Genomic DNA, 15,625 nt, shown 5'->3' on the forward strand with positions numbered 1-15,625 from the left:
TCAAAAAAAAAAAAGAAAGAAAAGAAAAAAAAGAAGAAAGACTGTTAACTTGAATACAAATCAAAGAGTCATCCACAGAAAATAAATAACATTCGGCCTCAGATTGTCACACTAAAACATCTATTCGATGAGGACATTGAGACTCACAAACTGCAAACACTGAAAAATCATGGAGTACACTCTGATATCTTCAAAGATCCCAACCAAATGTAAGTGGTTCACATCTATAGCTACTCTAGAGGCAGAGATTGACAGGGAAAATTGCTGTGAGGAGATGTTCACAGAGACTTTACCTTAACTGATAGTGGTATGCCTATGTGCAAAATATAAATGAAAGGATCATAGTTCAGGCCAAAAAATAGAGTAAAAATGGTTAGGGCTATGGTTCCAGTAGTAGAGCACTTGACTGTAAGTGCAACGCCCTGAGTTCAAACCTCAATACTATCAAAAGAAGAAAGAAGCAGAAATAGAAGGAGGAAGAGGAGGAAAAGATCACCCATACACACATCCTGATTTCAAACGCATGCGGGCCTTGGCCTATATGTATACATATGGCTCTGTTCTCTCTTTTGTAACCTGCAGCTTCTGCTAGGCTTAGGCTTCCTCCAGACATTTCCTTTGTCATTTTGTCACATGGCCATGACAATTTTTAAGGAGCTCAATTACTATGAAATCAGTATTTTCAAGGTCTAATTTTGATATTTCATTTCCTTATCACTAGTGGCAAGTCACAATGGATAAGGTATTTTGGGGGTATCAATGTATAATTATTAAGTATCAATATGCAGCAGGAGTGGTTGTGATAATGGCTTTTCTATCAGGACTGTTGTCTGTGAAACTCCCAGGAGACTATCACAATTTGCTGATATGGTGCCACAATAGGTTGGTTTGATGAGAACCAAGACATCAGAGCTACAGAGCTGCAGACTCCTTGAAATGGGGACGACACTGCAGGAAAGAGTCCTCTAGACAAGATGAATATTAAGATACATTTTCAAATTTTCTATACCGAGGAGTAGCCCAGAAGTATACAATATATGTACTTTGCATTTTTTGTCAAAACCACCTTCAAATATTAAGACATGGAGAGTAGGAGACAGACAGAAGAATAGCAGCCATAATTAGATGGAAATGGTAATTAATATAAAATTTAAATGGAATCCACAAAAGAGTTTAGCCTACAGAGATTATATCCGGTGAGACTTCTAGCTGCTGACGTTGATTTTAATTACATTTCTTAAATAGAAGCTTGCAAATGGGATTTAAATAGATAGCTTGGATAAATTGTTCCACTGAAAAATTTTACTAGCAATATTCTCAATCTATCAAAAATTGAAGGTGATAAATAAAATTAGTAAATGAGCATTCTAAAGAGGACTATGCAAAAAATGAAAATGTAGTGTGGTAACAAAATTTGAATTTGTTGTTATTATTTTAGGAGACTAGATGCCACAGAAGTTTATGTCATTAGTGTTAAAGAAACATGGGTACCATTAGCACCCCATCTTCCTACCATGACATTCAACATCTTTTTTTTTAGATATATTAGTTATAGGGGGTATTTCATTGACCATTTCCACAAATGTTTAAAATGTATTCCAGTCAATCTCATATCCATGCAAAACACTTTCAATAGTTTCTGTTCCCTCTTTAGAATTTTCAGAACAAAATTTCTGACATGTTCCCTTATCTTTTTAGTTTGCAAACTAAAATGAACAGATACATTCATGCAATATATATTTCTATGTATTTGGTAGGAAGGTTCAGGAAGAGGGAGACATTTGATTTCTAAATTGTTCCTTTAAAAAATAATTTTTAGAGCCAGGAGTTTGGCCTAGTGGTAGAGTGCTTGCCTAACATGCATGAAGACTCAGGTTCCATTCCTCGGTACCATATACATAGAAAAAAGCCAGAAGTGGTACTGAGGCTCAAGTGGTAGAGCTCTAGCCTTGAGAAAGTCCAAGAACAGTGCTTAGGCCCTGAGCTCAAGCCCTGGACTGGCAAAAAATAATTTTTACATACATTGTGATATAGCCAGGATAGCTCTGATTTTTTTTTTGCGGGGGGGGGGGGGATCATGGGGCTTGAACTAGGCCTGAGCACTGTCCTTGAACTCAAGGCTACTACCCTACCCCTGGGGCCTGGGCACTGTCCCTGAGCTCTTCAGCTCAAGGCTACCACCCTACCCTTGAGCCAACCCCATTTCCCGTTTTCTAGAGGTTAATTAGACATAAGAGTCTCAGGTCCTTTTGTGCCAGGGCTAGCTGGCTTTGAACCTTGATCCTCAGATTGCAGCCTCCTGAGTAGTTAGGATTACAGGCATGAGCCACTGCACCCAGCTATAGCTGTGATTTTTTTACATAAAAGTTATATATTTATTTTCAAAGGCTACTACAACAAATTTTGTGGCTTAAAATTTTAAAAATAATTATTCTCCTATCCTTCTGCAGGCTAAAATCAAAGTGCCTTCTCAGAAAGATGGGGGAAAGACCCCTCTATGCATTGAAATTAAAAAATTATAAAAAAAAAAAAAGAAAGATGGGGGAGAGAATTAGTTCCTCATCTTTTCCAGCTTCTAGTGAATGTTTGTATGTGTGGCCTTACGGCAATGTCACAGCAACCCCTGTCTTTTTGGTCATATTGCCTTCTACTCCTGATTTCCTTTTGCTTCTTTCTTCAATCACAATGACCCTTGTGATTGATACCAAAGGAAAATCTAGATAAGCCATTATAATTCCTCAGGTCCCTGGCTTAATTATATCTCCAGTTTTTGTTATATATGGCAGCATTCCCAAACTCCAGGGATGGAATCTGACATATTTGTGTGTGTGTGTGTGTGTGTGTGTGTGTGTGTGTGTGTGTGTTTATCTGTTTGTCTGTCTGTCTGTCCTAGGGCTTGAACTCAAGGCCTTGGGCTGTCCTTCAGTGTTTGTTCAGGGCTGGTGCTCTAGCAACTTGATTAATACCTTTACTTTCTGGTGGTTAATTTGAAATAAGAATCACATGGACTTTCCTATATTGGTGGGGTACATAAAATAAGATCCTCAGATCTCTGAGTAGCTAGGGTTACATGCATGAGCCACTGGCACCCAGCCTAGACCAGACTTTTTGAAGGGTATCATTTACCCTATTACATATAATATATATATATGTGTGTGCAGAAATATATAGATATAATATATGTCTAATAAACGTACACAAATATATTTGTATCTACTACAATTATATACACACAAATATATATATGTGTGTAAGTATATATTTGTGTAAATGTATTTGTATAGATACTTATACATGTATTTGTAGTATATATAATAGTAACATAAATACATATACTATTCATTCAACAATAAATAGGATTAATCAAATAAAAGTTCTGTTCTAGGAATATTCATTTGATCTTCATTGTTACCCAAGAAGCAGATAGCACTGTTATCCCATTTCCTGCATGTGGAAATTTAAGTCTTAGTCCCATCATCACTAAGCTGATCCCAAAGCCCAATCTGATACTCTTCTCAAAGTAGTAAGTAGAGCCCAAACAGACCCAGGTTTGAGGCCCAGTACAGAGTTTAAAAATAGGGAAGATGGGCCGGGAGTTTGGTCTAGTGGTAGAGTGCTTGTTTAGTATGCACTAAGACTCAGGTTCAATTCCTTGGCACCACATACATAGAAAAAAAGCTGGAATTGGTGCTGCAGTTCAAGTAGTAGAGCTCTAGCCTTGAGAAAGTCCAAGGAAAGTGCTCAGGCCCTGAGCTCAAGCCCGGAATGGCAATCCTGGGCTTGAGCTCAGGGCCTGAGCATATATATATATATATGATGGGCCAGGAACGTGGCCTGGTAATAGAGTGCTTGCCTAGCATACACAAAGCCCTGGACTCAAGTTCCTGGTACCACATACACAGAAAATGCTGGAAGTGGTGCTTTGGCTCAAGTGGTAGAGTTCTAGCCTTGAGAAAGCCCAAGGACAGTGCCCAGGCCCTGAGGTCAAGCCTCAGGATTGGCAAAATAATAATAATAATAATAATAATAATAATAATAATAATAATAATATAGGGAAAGGTTTTCATTATGAATTCTGTAGCATTTGGGGCAAAAGCATTTCTAAAGTTTTTCCTTATGATCATTGGTCAAACCAAACAAGGGAGAAGTGCTTTTACTATGTATGCACAAAATACAATCAGCTTTCTCAAACTTAAGAGTCAGGATCAATGTCATAACTGATGCTGTGGTGAGAGGGGCTGGCCAGTTGATGTCGGTATTGTCACTGGTATAAGGTGTGTACAAGTGAACAAGGGCTAGCTATGGACAACAAATGTTCCTCAAAATTTGTCACATTCTAGACCTGGGTGAGAGGGAAATATGTCCCTCCATTTTTCATTTAATTTCACACTTAGAAGACCCTTTGAGCTCCCTCCTTTCCCAGCTGGGTTTTGTGCTAATGCAGTCCCATCCTAGGGACGCTTTGCCCTGAAAAGGTCCAAATAAAGAACTTTGCCCCAAAATATAATACAGAAAAAAATGACAGGGTGAATGAAAGCATCATTCAATGACTATATCCTTTCTAGCACCACCAAATAAAGATATAATAAAAATCAACATGTACACAGAAATTTAAAAATTCTTACCTAGCCGGCACAGTGGCTCATGCCTGTAATCCTAGCTACTCAGGAAAATGAGATGTGAAGATCAAAGTTCAAAGCCAGCCTGAGCACAAAAGGACCTGAGACTCTCATCTCAAATTAACCTTTAGAAAACAGGAAATGGGGCTTGGCTCAAGGGTAGGGTGGTAGCCTTGAGCTGAAGAGCTCAGAGACAACACCCAGGCCCAGGGGTAGGATGGTAGACTTGAACTGAAGAGCTGAGGGACAGCCAAGTTCAAGCCCCATGACCCACAAAAAAAAAAAAAAAAAAGTTACCTAAATTCTCCTAAAGATTTTCTGAGATTTTATACAGTTTTAGTTCTAGATAACCTCAGAAATCCTGCTTAGTTCACAAAACACCACCCCCCTGCCCCCACCCCGCTCCTCGCCCCATCCCAAACTCTTAAAATGGCCTTTGTTCTCTTCAAGAGAAAGAACCACTCAGAAAATACTACCTAGTAAAGCCATTTGGAGATTTCTACATCTAGAACACTAGATGGCACTGTGGGGCAACTAAAGAGAGGTTTGGGGGTGGATTTGGTTTTGGTTTTGCTTTTGCTTCCTTTGTTGTAGTTTGGTTTTGATATGTGTTGGGGGTGAGTTTTGACATGGTCTCCTGCATAGTCCAGGCTGGCCTTGAACTTTTTATATAGCCAAGTCCAGACTGAACTTGAACTGCTAAGCTTCCTGCCTCTGCCTCCAAAGCACTGGGATTACAAGTATGTACCAGCACACACTACAAAAGAGATTGTTTAAAGATAGCTTGAAGAAAGACAAGAGAGCAAACACACTCAAACAGAACAATTTTCTGCTTGATCTATACCTACTTAAAATTCACATCTCCAAAAATCAGAAGACTAAGAAACTTTCTGAATGAGGAAAGATTAACTTACCTTGTTTGTGAAGGAAGGAAAAAGAAGTTGTTTTTGACATGTGCCATTTAAAAGGCCCCTCACAGTAGAAGGATGAAGGAGGTACTGTGTCCCGAGTACCTCACCTTCTTCAGGCTTCCTCCACAGCCTATGAGAATTGTTTAAAATGCATCCAGAAGGATTGTGCTGTAAAAATACACCTCAAATCAATTTCCACCATATTGAATATAGCCCTTCGATCAGCAGAATTTAAATCACCTGAAAGTTTGTTAAAAACCCACAGACGCAGGCCCAGACCTAAAGGTGAATCCACTTCACTAGGTACTGCACCTTAGCTGACTCAAAATGTTTTAATAAGGTGTCAGTTGTATAGGACTTAACACATTTTATCAATGTTCTTCAACTAAACAAAGCAAACAAACCTGATCCCTCCTGACTTAGGCTAGCCAAGCCAACAAATGGTTCCTGGCCTTTAGGACAAATGCTCTTAGAAATTATACTGTGCAAAAAATTGTGTCTGCTACATTTAGCCAGAAGACGGCACTGTGGGATTAGAGGCAACTTTAGTGTTCCATGTAGCGTGGAGACAGGAAACATGGCAATCGTTTACCTGATCCTTTTAAAATACACATCTTCAAGAAATTCTTCAAGATAAAGACAAAATGGTGTGGGGAAAAGACAAAGACTTTCCTCTGGAGAGGAGGTTACTTTTACATTATTCAGTACTAAAAGAGTTCCCTTGTTTTAAAATCTAGCTTTCTGGATTACTAAGACACAAATGGTCCTCAGAAGCAATCCATTTCATCACCATTAACACATTTCTGGGCATTAATCTTCACCAGATTGCTTTGAAATCCCTTGGTAGAAAAGAAACTCCCACAAACAGACAAGACTTGCCAAGGGGAGATCAAATCTGATACTTAGGGGTATCAGCCTAAGATGCACAGTCAGGTCTCTGGGTGGTAATTCCTGGGGTGAGAGGATTTGGAAGGGTGGTGAAGTAGAGTAGGTCTAAGGAAGTCACGTAGTTTTCACAGTCATCCAGTCACCTAACCAGGTAGTGGGGGCTACTCACCCAGCTCCAAAGGTCTAGAAGTGAGACAAGCCATCCTTTGAATTGCAGATGCCTAGCTCAGTTGATGGAGGCTCAGTTCTGAAGGTTATGCAGATCAGATGCTACAGTAGTTTTGGCCCAGAAAGGATATGCAAATGCGTTCTTTAGCCCCAGGGAGCCCTTCTCCCAGTGGCTCTCCTCACACCTTTGTTTAGGTTGGGGTTTTGTCAACACCCAAAGGTGAGGACTTCTTTAAAAGGTTTGTCTACGATCTGGTCCAGCCTGCTGGTCTTTCAGACACAGTCCACCATGTAGTTGCTGGCCTTTTAATAAGGACTTCTGATTAGATCTTTCAAAATGTGTCTTCGGTTTTCTCGTGGATTTTTATCTGTATGGTAAATACAACGGTAGGAACCTAGTTCCAAAGGCAAGGAACATTTGCTAGTGTTTGGATAAAAAGGAGAGGCAGAAATTGAGGCAGGAACAAGATCCTCAGCCACCTGTATGGATTCTTCACAGACAGTCTTTGTTTCCACCTTATCAACTCACAACTATGACCCTCCCCCATTTTGCGGGAAGTTTGTCCATGTCTTTACCCAATACATGTCACAGATGACTGAGAGACATCTTAAGAATATAGTCGATTATCACACAAAATTATAATACCCAAACTATGCTGGAGATTTTATTTTAGGAAGAACAATGCCCACACAGAAATCCCATTTCTAGGAATCTCTCTAGATTTAGCAACACGCACGCACACACACACACACACACACACACACGAATATTGTTCAACCATGAAGAGAAATGAAATTATGTCATTTTCAGGGAAATAGATGGATCTGTATTGAAGTATTCCAGATTCCGAAGGATGATGTGTTTCTCTCATATGGAAATGTGGAAATGGGGTACTAGGCATAAACAATGAATATATAATGGATACATTAGTATACATACACAACACATAAAGGATTATATATATATATATACACATATAAAATCAACCTGATTAAAGTACATTGTTTGCATGTGTGAAATATCATGATAAAACCCTTTTGAACCATCAACACGTACTTTAACAAAAATAAGTATTTATTAGGAAAGTGAAATTTATCCTGTCAGAGGTAGGGTCACTAATGACAGGGAGAAGACAATAAAGAGGGTAAAGTAGTAAGAATATGATCCAAAGGCCTAGGAGTTTGGCCTGGTGGTAGAGTGCTTGCCTAGCATGCACAAAGACCCGGAGTTCGGTTCCTTGGTACCACATATATAGAAAAAAGCTGGAAGTGCTACTGTGGCTCAAGTGGTAGAGCTCTAGCCTTGAGAAAGCCCAAGGACAGTGCTGAGTTCAAGCCCCAGGACTGGCAAAATATATATATATATATATATATATATATATATATTAAAAAAGAATATGTTCCAAATCCCTTATGGATATGTGTGAAAAAATTGAAAAATGGAGCTTATGAAGATCGGTTTGGGAAGGAGGTAGAAGAGGTCTGGGTGTGATCAAGTTACAGTAGTACATTTATGCATGTAGGGACATGTCCAAATGAACCTTCCTGTACAACTAACTGATTCTAATAAACAACAAAAAAAGAATTTAGTATTTATCTGAAATTCAGATTTAGCCAGGCAGCCTGTATTTGATCTGGCAACCCTACAATCTGCAGCAGCAGGCAGATCAGGGCTCTCTCATCTCCTGTCTCATTTTCTACTGGATCTCCTGGAGGCATAGCCCCTCTGGAAGCTAGTGGACAAAGAAGCCTGGAGGTTTCAGTCTTTAGCAGTAAGCATCCTGTTTATGGTGTCCTGGGGCCTCTGGAGAGACAAAGGAGGAACAAGGATATCCTTGGGTGGGAACAGGGGGTGAGATTTAACTATTTTCTATGACTCTTTTTTTCATGTGCTTTATTTATAAAATCTTTTTTAAAAAACACATTTTGTTAAATCTGGGAATGAAGATCATGGCTCTGTTATCGTGATGTCTTTTCTATGTTTGAAATTTTTAAAAACTTGATAATGTTATGTGCAAATATAACTTTTTAATATGATCTCTCACTACGTGCTGGACACAAAGGATACAAAGCAGTAGATACAAAACATGCCTTGCCATGGTTGTACAAGATTTAGTGACGGCCCTATAGAATTGATACTCAAGGGCCCGGGAGTTTGGCCTAGCGGTTAGAGTGCTTGACTAGCATGCACAAAGACCCGGGTTCGATTCCTCGGTGTCCCACATACACAACCAAGCCAGAAGTGGCAGAGACGAGACACAACCAAACCGGAACAGTTGCAGAGACAAGACTGCGACGGCGACAGAGAGCGAAAGAAGCGAGCTGAAGTGAACAGAGCCCAACCGAGTGGTGGCCGGAGCGAGCGGGGCCGGAGCGAGCAGGGCCGGAGCGTGCGGGAGCGAGCCGAGCCAGAGCCAGCGAGGCCGGAGCGAGCGGGGCCAGAGCGAGAAGGGGCCGGAGCGAGCAGAGCCAGGAGCAAGCGAGAGCTGGCCGGGCCGGAGCGAGCGGGGCCAGAGCAAGCCAGGAGCAGGGCCGGGCCGGAGCGAGCCGGGCCGGAGCGAGCTGGAGCGAGCCGGGCGGAAGCAAGCGGGACCGGCGCCGGGCGGGGCCTGAGCTAGAAAGAGGGCCGAGCCGGGCCGGAGCGAGCGGGGCCGGAGCGAGCGGGGCCTGAGCTAGAAAGGGGGCCTAGCCGGGCCGGAGCGAGCACGGCCGGAGCGAGCGGGGCCAGAAAGAGAAAGGGGCCAAAAAAAAAAAAACAAAAAGAAAAGAAATCTTGATTTGAAAAAAAAATAAATAAATAAAAGAATTGATACTCAAATAAATAAGAAGTACCCTGGAGACACTGAGAAAGGGAAACTGCACTGAGCTAGAGATCCTGGGAAAGTGTTGAAGAAAAGTGGACTGGAATGAGGCCTTGCAGGGCTTGCTTGAATTAGCATAGATGTAGAAGAGGATTCGTCCTCATACATTGAAAAGAATTTTGTGAAATACGGTGGCTCCAAGAGTGCATCTAGTCCCTAAATGGCAGCAAAATGTCTGGGAATCCATAGAAATAGCTCAGGATAGAGAATTGGTTTGAGCACAGATACTGTTAAGCCCAGAACTTCTACCTGTTAGGCTTATGCTGCTCAGGTCTTGGTCTACAAGTCAACAAATAGCCTTCAAAAGCCCCCAAAGTCCCAGGAGGATCCTGCATCTTTCTTTGTAGAACGTGGGCAGTCATAAGCTTTTCTTAGCTAAGCAGTGACACATTCCAAGCTGTGATTTAGGCAAGTTCTCTTGGCAACTACAGGCATAAGCCACTGTACCCAGACCTGGGAACCCTCTTTAATTTCTCTTAGTCTTCTCTTAGGCTAACCTGGACAAAAGGTTACCAAAAATTCCATCTCAACAAATAAGCTGAGCCCAGTGAGTGATTCATATCTGTAATCCCAGCTCTGCAAGAGGAGACCCTCTCGTGGTAGGGTACCAGCTATAAGCAATCAAGCTAAGAGATTATGCTGTCCCTATGTAAGAAAAAAAAGGCTGGGAAGGAAAAAAAAAAAGCTTGTAGAGCTGATAGGGGATGAAGTGTCAGGAAGGATTTAAATCATGACTAGCAAGGAATATGCCTTTTATTAAAATGTATTTTTACTTCTTTTAAAGCAATAAAAAAATCCTCTTAAAACAGCAATTAGTAGCAATTAGCTGAGAAAGCCATCATACCAAATATATCATTACTGTTCCTTCACTGAGCCCTTACAATTTTCATGCATGAACTGAGAAATGTATATACATTAGTATGGTACATATGCTTTAAAAAGATTTAATACTTAAAAAATCAATATGACATATCCATTGAATTAAAGTGTAAGCAATTTGTTATGGTGTTCAAAACAAAGGAATTCAAATCCTCATACTACATAATAACTAAAAATTGAGCTAGGGCTAGGGATTAGTTCAGTGGTAAAGCACTTCCATAATAGCATGTATGAAGCTCTGCACTACTGATTTTTTTTTTTTTGCCAGTCATGGGGTTTGAACTCTAGGCCTAGGAGCTGTCCCTGAGCTCTTCAGCTCAAGGCTACCGACCTACCCCTTGAGCCACAGCGCCACTTCCGGTCTTGTAGTGGTTAACTGGAGATGAGAATCTCACGGACTTTAGTGCCCAGGCTTGCTTTGAACTGCGATCCTCAGATTTCAGCCTCCTGAGTAGCTAGGATTGTTCCCTCTGGCTCATCATAACTTATAGTCACTTAAAAAGCTCTTTGGGTCAGGTGCTTACGTCTTACACATTTAATCTAAGGAGGTGAAGATAGGAGGATCACAATTCTAGGCCAGTCCAGGCAAAAAATTCACATGATCCCTATTTCAGCCAAGACTTGGGTACAGTGGCATGCACTTGTCAATTGATCACTTAAAGCTAGCCCAGGAAAAATAAGGCTCATGCGATTCCATTTCCACAGAAGAAACTGGGCATAATGATGCATGCCTCTCATCCCAGCTACCTTGAAAGTGTAAATAGGATGATGATGATCCAGACTTGCCCAAGGGAAAGGGAGGAGAAACAAGACCCTATTTCAGAAATAACCACAGCAAAAAGGACTGGAGGTATGACTCAAGTGGTAGAATGCCTGCCTCCCTAGCAAGCATAATGTCCTGACTAGAAATCCAAATGTTACCAAAACCCCCCCAAAACAAACATTTTTTTTTTTGGCCAGTCCTGGGCTTGAGCTCAGGGCCTGAGCACTGTCCTTGGACTTTCTCAAGGCCAGAGCTCTACCATTTGAGCCTCAGCACCACTTCTGGATTTTTTTCTATGTATGTGGTGCCGAGGAATCGAACCCGGGTCTTCATGCATGCTAGGCAAGCACTTTAACCACTAGGCCAAACTCCTGGCCCCACATTTTTTTTTTCTTTCCTTCCCAATTTCCATGGCACGAATCCTGAACTTGCACTTCAGTCTTGCCAAATACCCACTGGGGAACCTAGATTCTTGAGCAATAGCTCAGGAATGAGATGCTTGTTTTCTAACGACCCATTCTCATCTGTGAACTGGTCCCCAAGGAAGCAGAGACAGATCACGCCCTATAGGATAGCATGAGGGACAAAGGAAGTGGAACAGCCTGAGCAGAAGTAGTGACAGCAAGAGGAGAAAGCCATGCTAAGAGTTTAGGGCCTCAATAAACTATAGCACTACTCAGCAGCAAGAAGGACCTGATCACCTCTTGATCTCTTCTGCTGAACAGTTAGCCTTTTAGTCCCCTCCCCCTGTTCATGAGTATTTTTTGCATGAAGTGGGCATTATGGATTGAAATATGCTGTTTGAAAAACATAAGTTAAAGTCTTAACCCCCCAGTATGTGACTTCATTTGGATAGAGGGTCATTGCAGATGTAAGTGGTTAGGATAAAGTCCACTATGAAGTCATCATGGAGTAGAACAGGACACCCCCCCCCTTTACCAATATGATTAGTGTGTTTTCAAAAAGGAGAAATTTGGACACAGATAGAACTCAGGGAGAACAGCATGTCAAGACGAAGGCAGAGACTGGAGTGATGCATCTACATGCCAAGAAATACCAGATTGCCAACAAAACACCAGAAGCCAGGAAATAGACATGGAACAGATTCTCCCTAACTGCCTTTAGAAGGAACCCATTCTGCCCTCACCTTGATACCAGATTTCTGGCCTTCAGATCTTCAAGACAATAATACATTTTGTTGCTTAGGGGACCCTGTGGGTGGTACCCTGTTGCAGCATCCTCAGCAGATGTATACAGTGGAAGGACATCTTTCTCACTTGAGCACACAGACTACCAGTCTCTTACAGAGAAATGACTCTCCTATACGAGTGTTCCTTTGATGGAAAGGAAATCAGAGGGAGGGAATTTAAAGTATATTTTGGCCCCTCTTCAAAGACAGCTGGCTGAGGCAAAAGGGGTTAGGAGGCAGGTTTGCTGGGGTTTATGTCAGAGCACTCTTCAGAATGAAAAAATGAGGTCACAAAGTAGAACAGATACATAGCTCTAAGTAAAAGAGATGGGGTTTAGATGGATTTAGTCATGGAAAGAAGAGACTGAGGATGGGGAGGGGGCAAGGAAATCACAAACAACCTCTTCAGCTCTCAACTTCGTGCAGCTACTGTATGTATGTATGCGTGTATGTATGTATGTATGTATGTATGTATGTATGTAGTATATGTATGTAATATATATATATATGTCTGTACCTTTCATGGTATAAATGCCTTTGTAGATAAAGTTTCCAAAGAAACCTAAGATATTGAAGCCATTTAATTGTAATCCTCCTTAGATATTCTTTGTTTGCAAAGAAATTTTGTGTTTCTTTTTGTTTCTGTTTTAGTTTTTGTTTTTGTTTTGTTTTGCCAGTCCTGGGGCTGAACTCAGGGACTGAGCACTGTCCTTGGGCTTTCCTCAAAGCTAATGCTCTACCACTTGAGCCACAGCACCACTTCTGGCTTTTTCATGTATGTGGTATCCAGGAATCAAATCTGGGTCTTTGTGCATGCTAGGCAAGCAGTCTACCATTAGGCCAAACTCCCGGAACACAAATGAAAGGATAGCAGCCCAGGCCCACCCAGAGGGGAAAAGTGTGAGACCCTACCTCAAGAACAACCAATGAAAAAAATGGACTAGAGGGGTGTTTCAGGTGCTAGAGCACCTGCCAAACCTACATGGCTATAAGAGGTCCTGAGTTCAATTTCCCAGCACTGCCAACAAGAGAAAAGGGAAATAAACTTCTGTTTTTATTTGGTTAGTCTCTGAAAAATGTTTTCACAAGCTGATTGGCCTGTTTATGAATCAGTAAAGCAATAGACTTTTCTTCCCTTAATTTTTCGTGATTACATTTTGATTATGCCTATGTTTATGAGCAGTTTAGAGAAGAAATAATCAGGAAAATATAGCTTATGATGATTGGCTGTTCCTTTTGTATGTCCCACTGTGAGAAGTACAGTGTTTTCCACATAATAGGTGCTAATTATTCTTCACTGAATGGATGAACCCAAGTCAACCTGGCCATCTGTTAGCAATTCTTGTAGGAAAAAAATACCACAGGTTTTATATGTGACAGACTAACATAATTAGTTTGAGTGAAATAGTTGGATTATTGATATCAGTTGTTTTTTGAAATTCACCTACCAGACGAGTGATACGGTTACTCACTTACTTTTGGAAGCTAGTATCTGTGAATTTATATGGTTTTTGTCTTAGTCATTGTATCAGCTATCTGTCATGGCATAACAAACTATCTCTGCCAGGAGTTTGGCCTAGTGGTAGAGTGCTTGCCTAGCATGCACGAAGACCTGGGTTCAATTCCTGGGTACCACATACATAGAAAAAAGCCAGAAATGGTGCTGAGGCTCAAGTTGTAGAGCTCTAGCCTTGAGAAAGTCCAAGGACGATGCTCAGGCCCTGAACTCAATCCCAGGCAAAAACAAAACAAAACAAACAAACAAACAAAAACCCAACCTATCCCTAGAATTACTTTGATTGCAAGCCTACAGTTCAACCAGGGCTTGGTGTCACAGCACTTACATGTCTTGGAATTTAGGTTTGGCTGTTATTTCACCTCTATAAGGTAGAGTGGGTTTCCTTGCAACAAGGTGAGGGAAAAAGCAATGAGCACCTCAAAAGAAACAAGTGGAAGCTATGCTTTATTTTGTAATCTATCCTTAGATGTCACACAATGTCACTTTGACCATGGGTACAATCCCACCCAGATTCATGTGGAGGAACTGTAGACATGATATCTTGATGGAAGTTAAGTCTTAGTATAGGACAAGTGGGTCAGACAAGGTGCCTCACATCTGTAATCCAAGCTACCTAAGAGGTAGTGATCAGGAGGATTGCACTTCAAGGCCAACTCAGACAAAACCTTATCAAGACTCCATCTCTGTCAATAAGCTGATAACCTAAATGGTGGTTCCAGCTGCAGGAGAGGTAGGAGGATTATAATCTGAGCCTGGCCGCGTGAGAATTTATGAGACTGTGCTTGAAAAACAGCCTAAGCAAAAACAAAACAAAAAAACCAAAGAAAGAAAAAGAATGGAGGCAAGTTTTATAGTGTCTGCCTAATAGCAAGTGTGAGACAATGAGTTTAATCCCCATTGTGGGAATGGGGAAAGGGAAGGACAAAAGAAAAAAAGTATAAGAGATGAGAGGTATTGTTCTGGTCACTGGTTTTTTTTTGTGTGGGGGGGAGTTGGGGAGTACAATATTCCATTCAGATTTTTGATAATCTTTCCTCTAACCCCAGTCTACCAATTTTTTTTCCAGTCCTGGGCTTGAGCTCAGGGTTTATGCACTGTCCTTGGACTTTCTCAAGGCTAGAGCTCTACCACTTGAGCCTCAGCACCACTTCTGGCTTTTTTCTATGTATGTGGTACTGAGAATCGAACCCAGGTCTTTGTGCATGCTAGGCAAGCACTCTACCACTAGGCCAAACTCCCGGCCCCGGTCTACCAGTTTTAAAGAACTTTTTCTACTTGTCTTGACATTTTTTTCAGCAGCTTCCTATCAATTCAATTAATCACAATATTTCAGAGCATAATCATTATTAATTAATTTAAATTTTCAGGGCTGAATATTGAATACAGGGCATTACATATGTTAGACAATTACTCTGTAACCAAGTTATACACTCAAATCCAAAACTAACATTCCTTGAAATAATTTGTGGTGGGGAAGGTTGTCCTTCTAAGTACTTATCGGCCAAGCATACTTCTGGAAAGGGATTGTGTCCTGCTAGTTTTATTTTTCCTAATAACTCTAAGTCTGATCTGAGTGTAATAAATAGAATAAATGAAAAAACAAACTATATGTATATATATATATATATATATATATAATCTAGTCCATTTTGGGAAAGTTCAGGTAGCACGGGTAGTAGGTACGTAGATACACATAAATTTGAAGTAAGATCTAACAGATGTATGAAATAGTAAGTGATCTTTACTTTCAGAGTATCATGGCAAATTATCAAAAACTTCAAAATGCTAAAAGTGGAAAGAATTATGTAGTAGACACCATGTACCAACC

General features: G+C 40.9%; 2 protein-coding genes across 7 annotated transcripts in view; one reads left to right on the plus strand and one right to left on the minus strand.

Annotated features, from left to right (window-relative positions):
- The window catches only part of Scml2 (Scm polycomb group protein like 2), a 74,241-nt gene extending 61,728 nt beyond the window's left edge, over nt 1-12,513 (minus strand). For 3 of the 5 annotated variants that reach the window (XM_090325719.1, XM_090325723.1, XM_090325721.1), the window contains exon 1: nt 5,534-5,637. In XM_090325719.1, coding sequence (XP_090181845.1) covers nt 5,534-5,580 — 47 coding nt within the window. In that variant the 5' untranslated portion in view covers nt 5,581-5,637. Of the gene's footprint in view, nt 1-5,533; nt 5,699-6,587; nt 6,643-12,236 lie in introns of those variants that run through there. The other 2 variants (XM_090325724.1, XM_090325717.1) reach the window with 2 other exon arrangements.
- Nucleotides 12,514-12,638: 125 nt separating this feature from the next.
- The window catches only part of Cdkl5 (cyclin dependent kinase like 5), a 169,987-nt gene continuing 167,000 nt past the window's right edge, over nt 12,639-15,625 (plus strand). The window contains exon 1 of one of the 2 annotated variants that reach the window (XM_090326930.1): nt 12,639-12,713. The gene's annotated coding sequence lies outside the window, so the exon portion shown is untranslated. The remainder of the gene's footprint in view (nt 12,714-15,625) is intronic. The other variant, XM_090326931.1, reaches the window with a different exon arrangement.

Source organism: Megascapheus bottae, chromosome X (assembly GCF_031878675.1).
Source record: "Megascapheus bottae isolate mThoBot1 chromosome X, mThoBot2.hap1, whole genome shotgun sequence".
NCBI classification, from domain to species: Eukaryota; Metazoa; Chordata; class Mammalia; order Rodentia; family Geomyidae; genus Megascapheus; species Megascapheus bottae.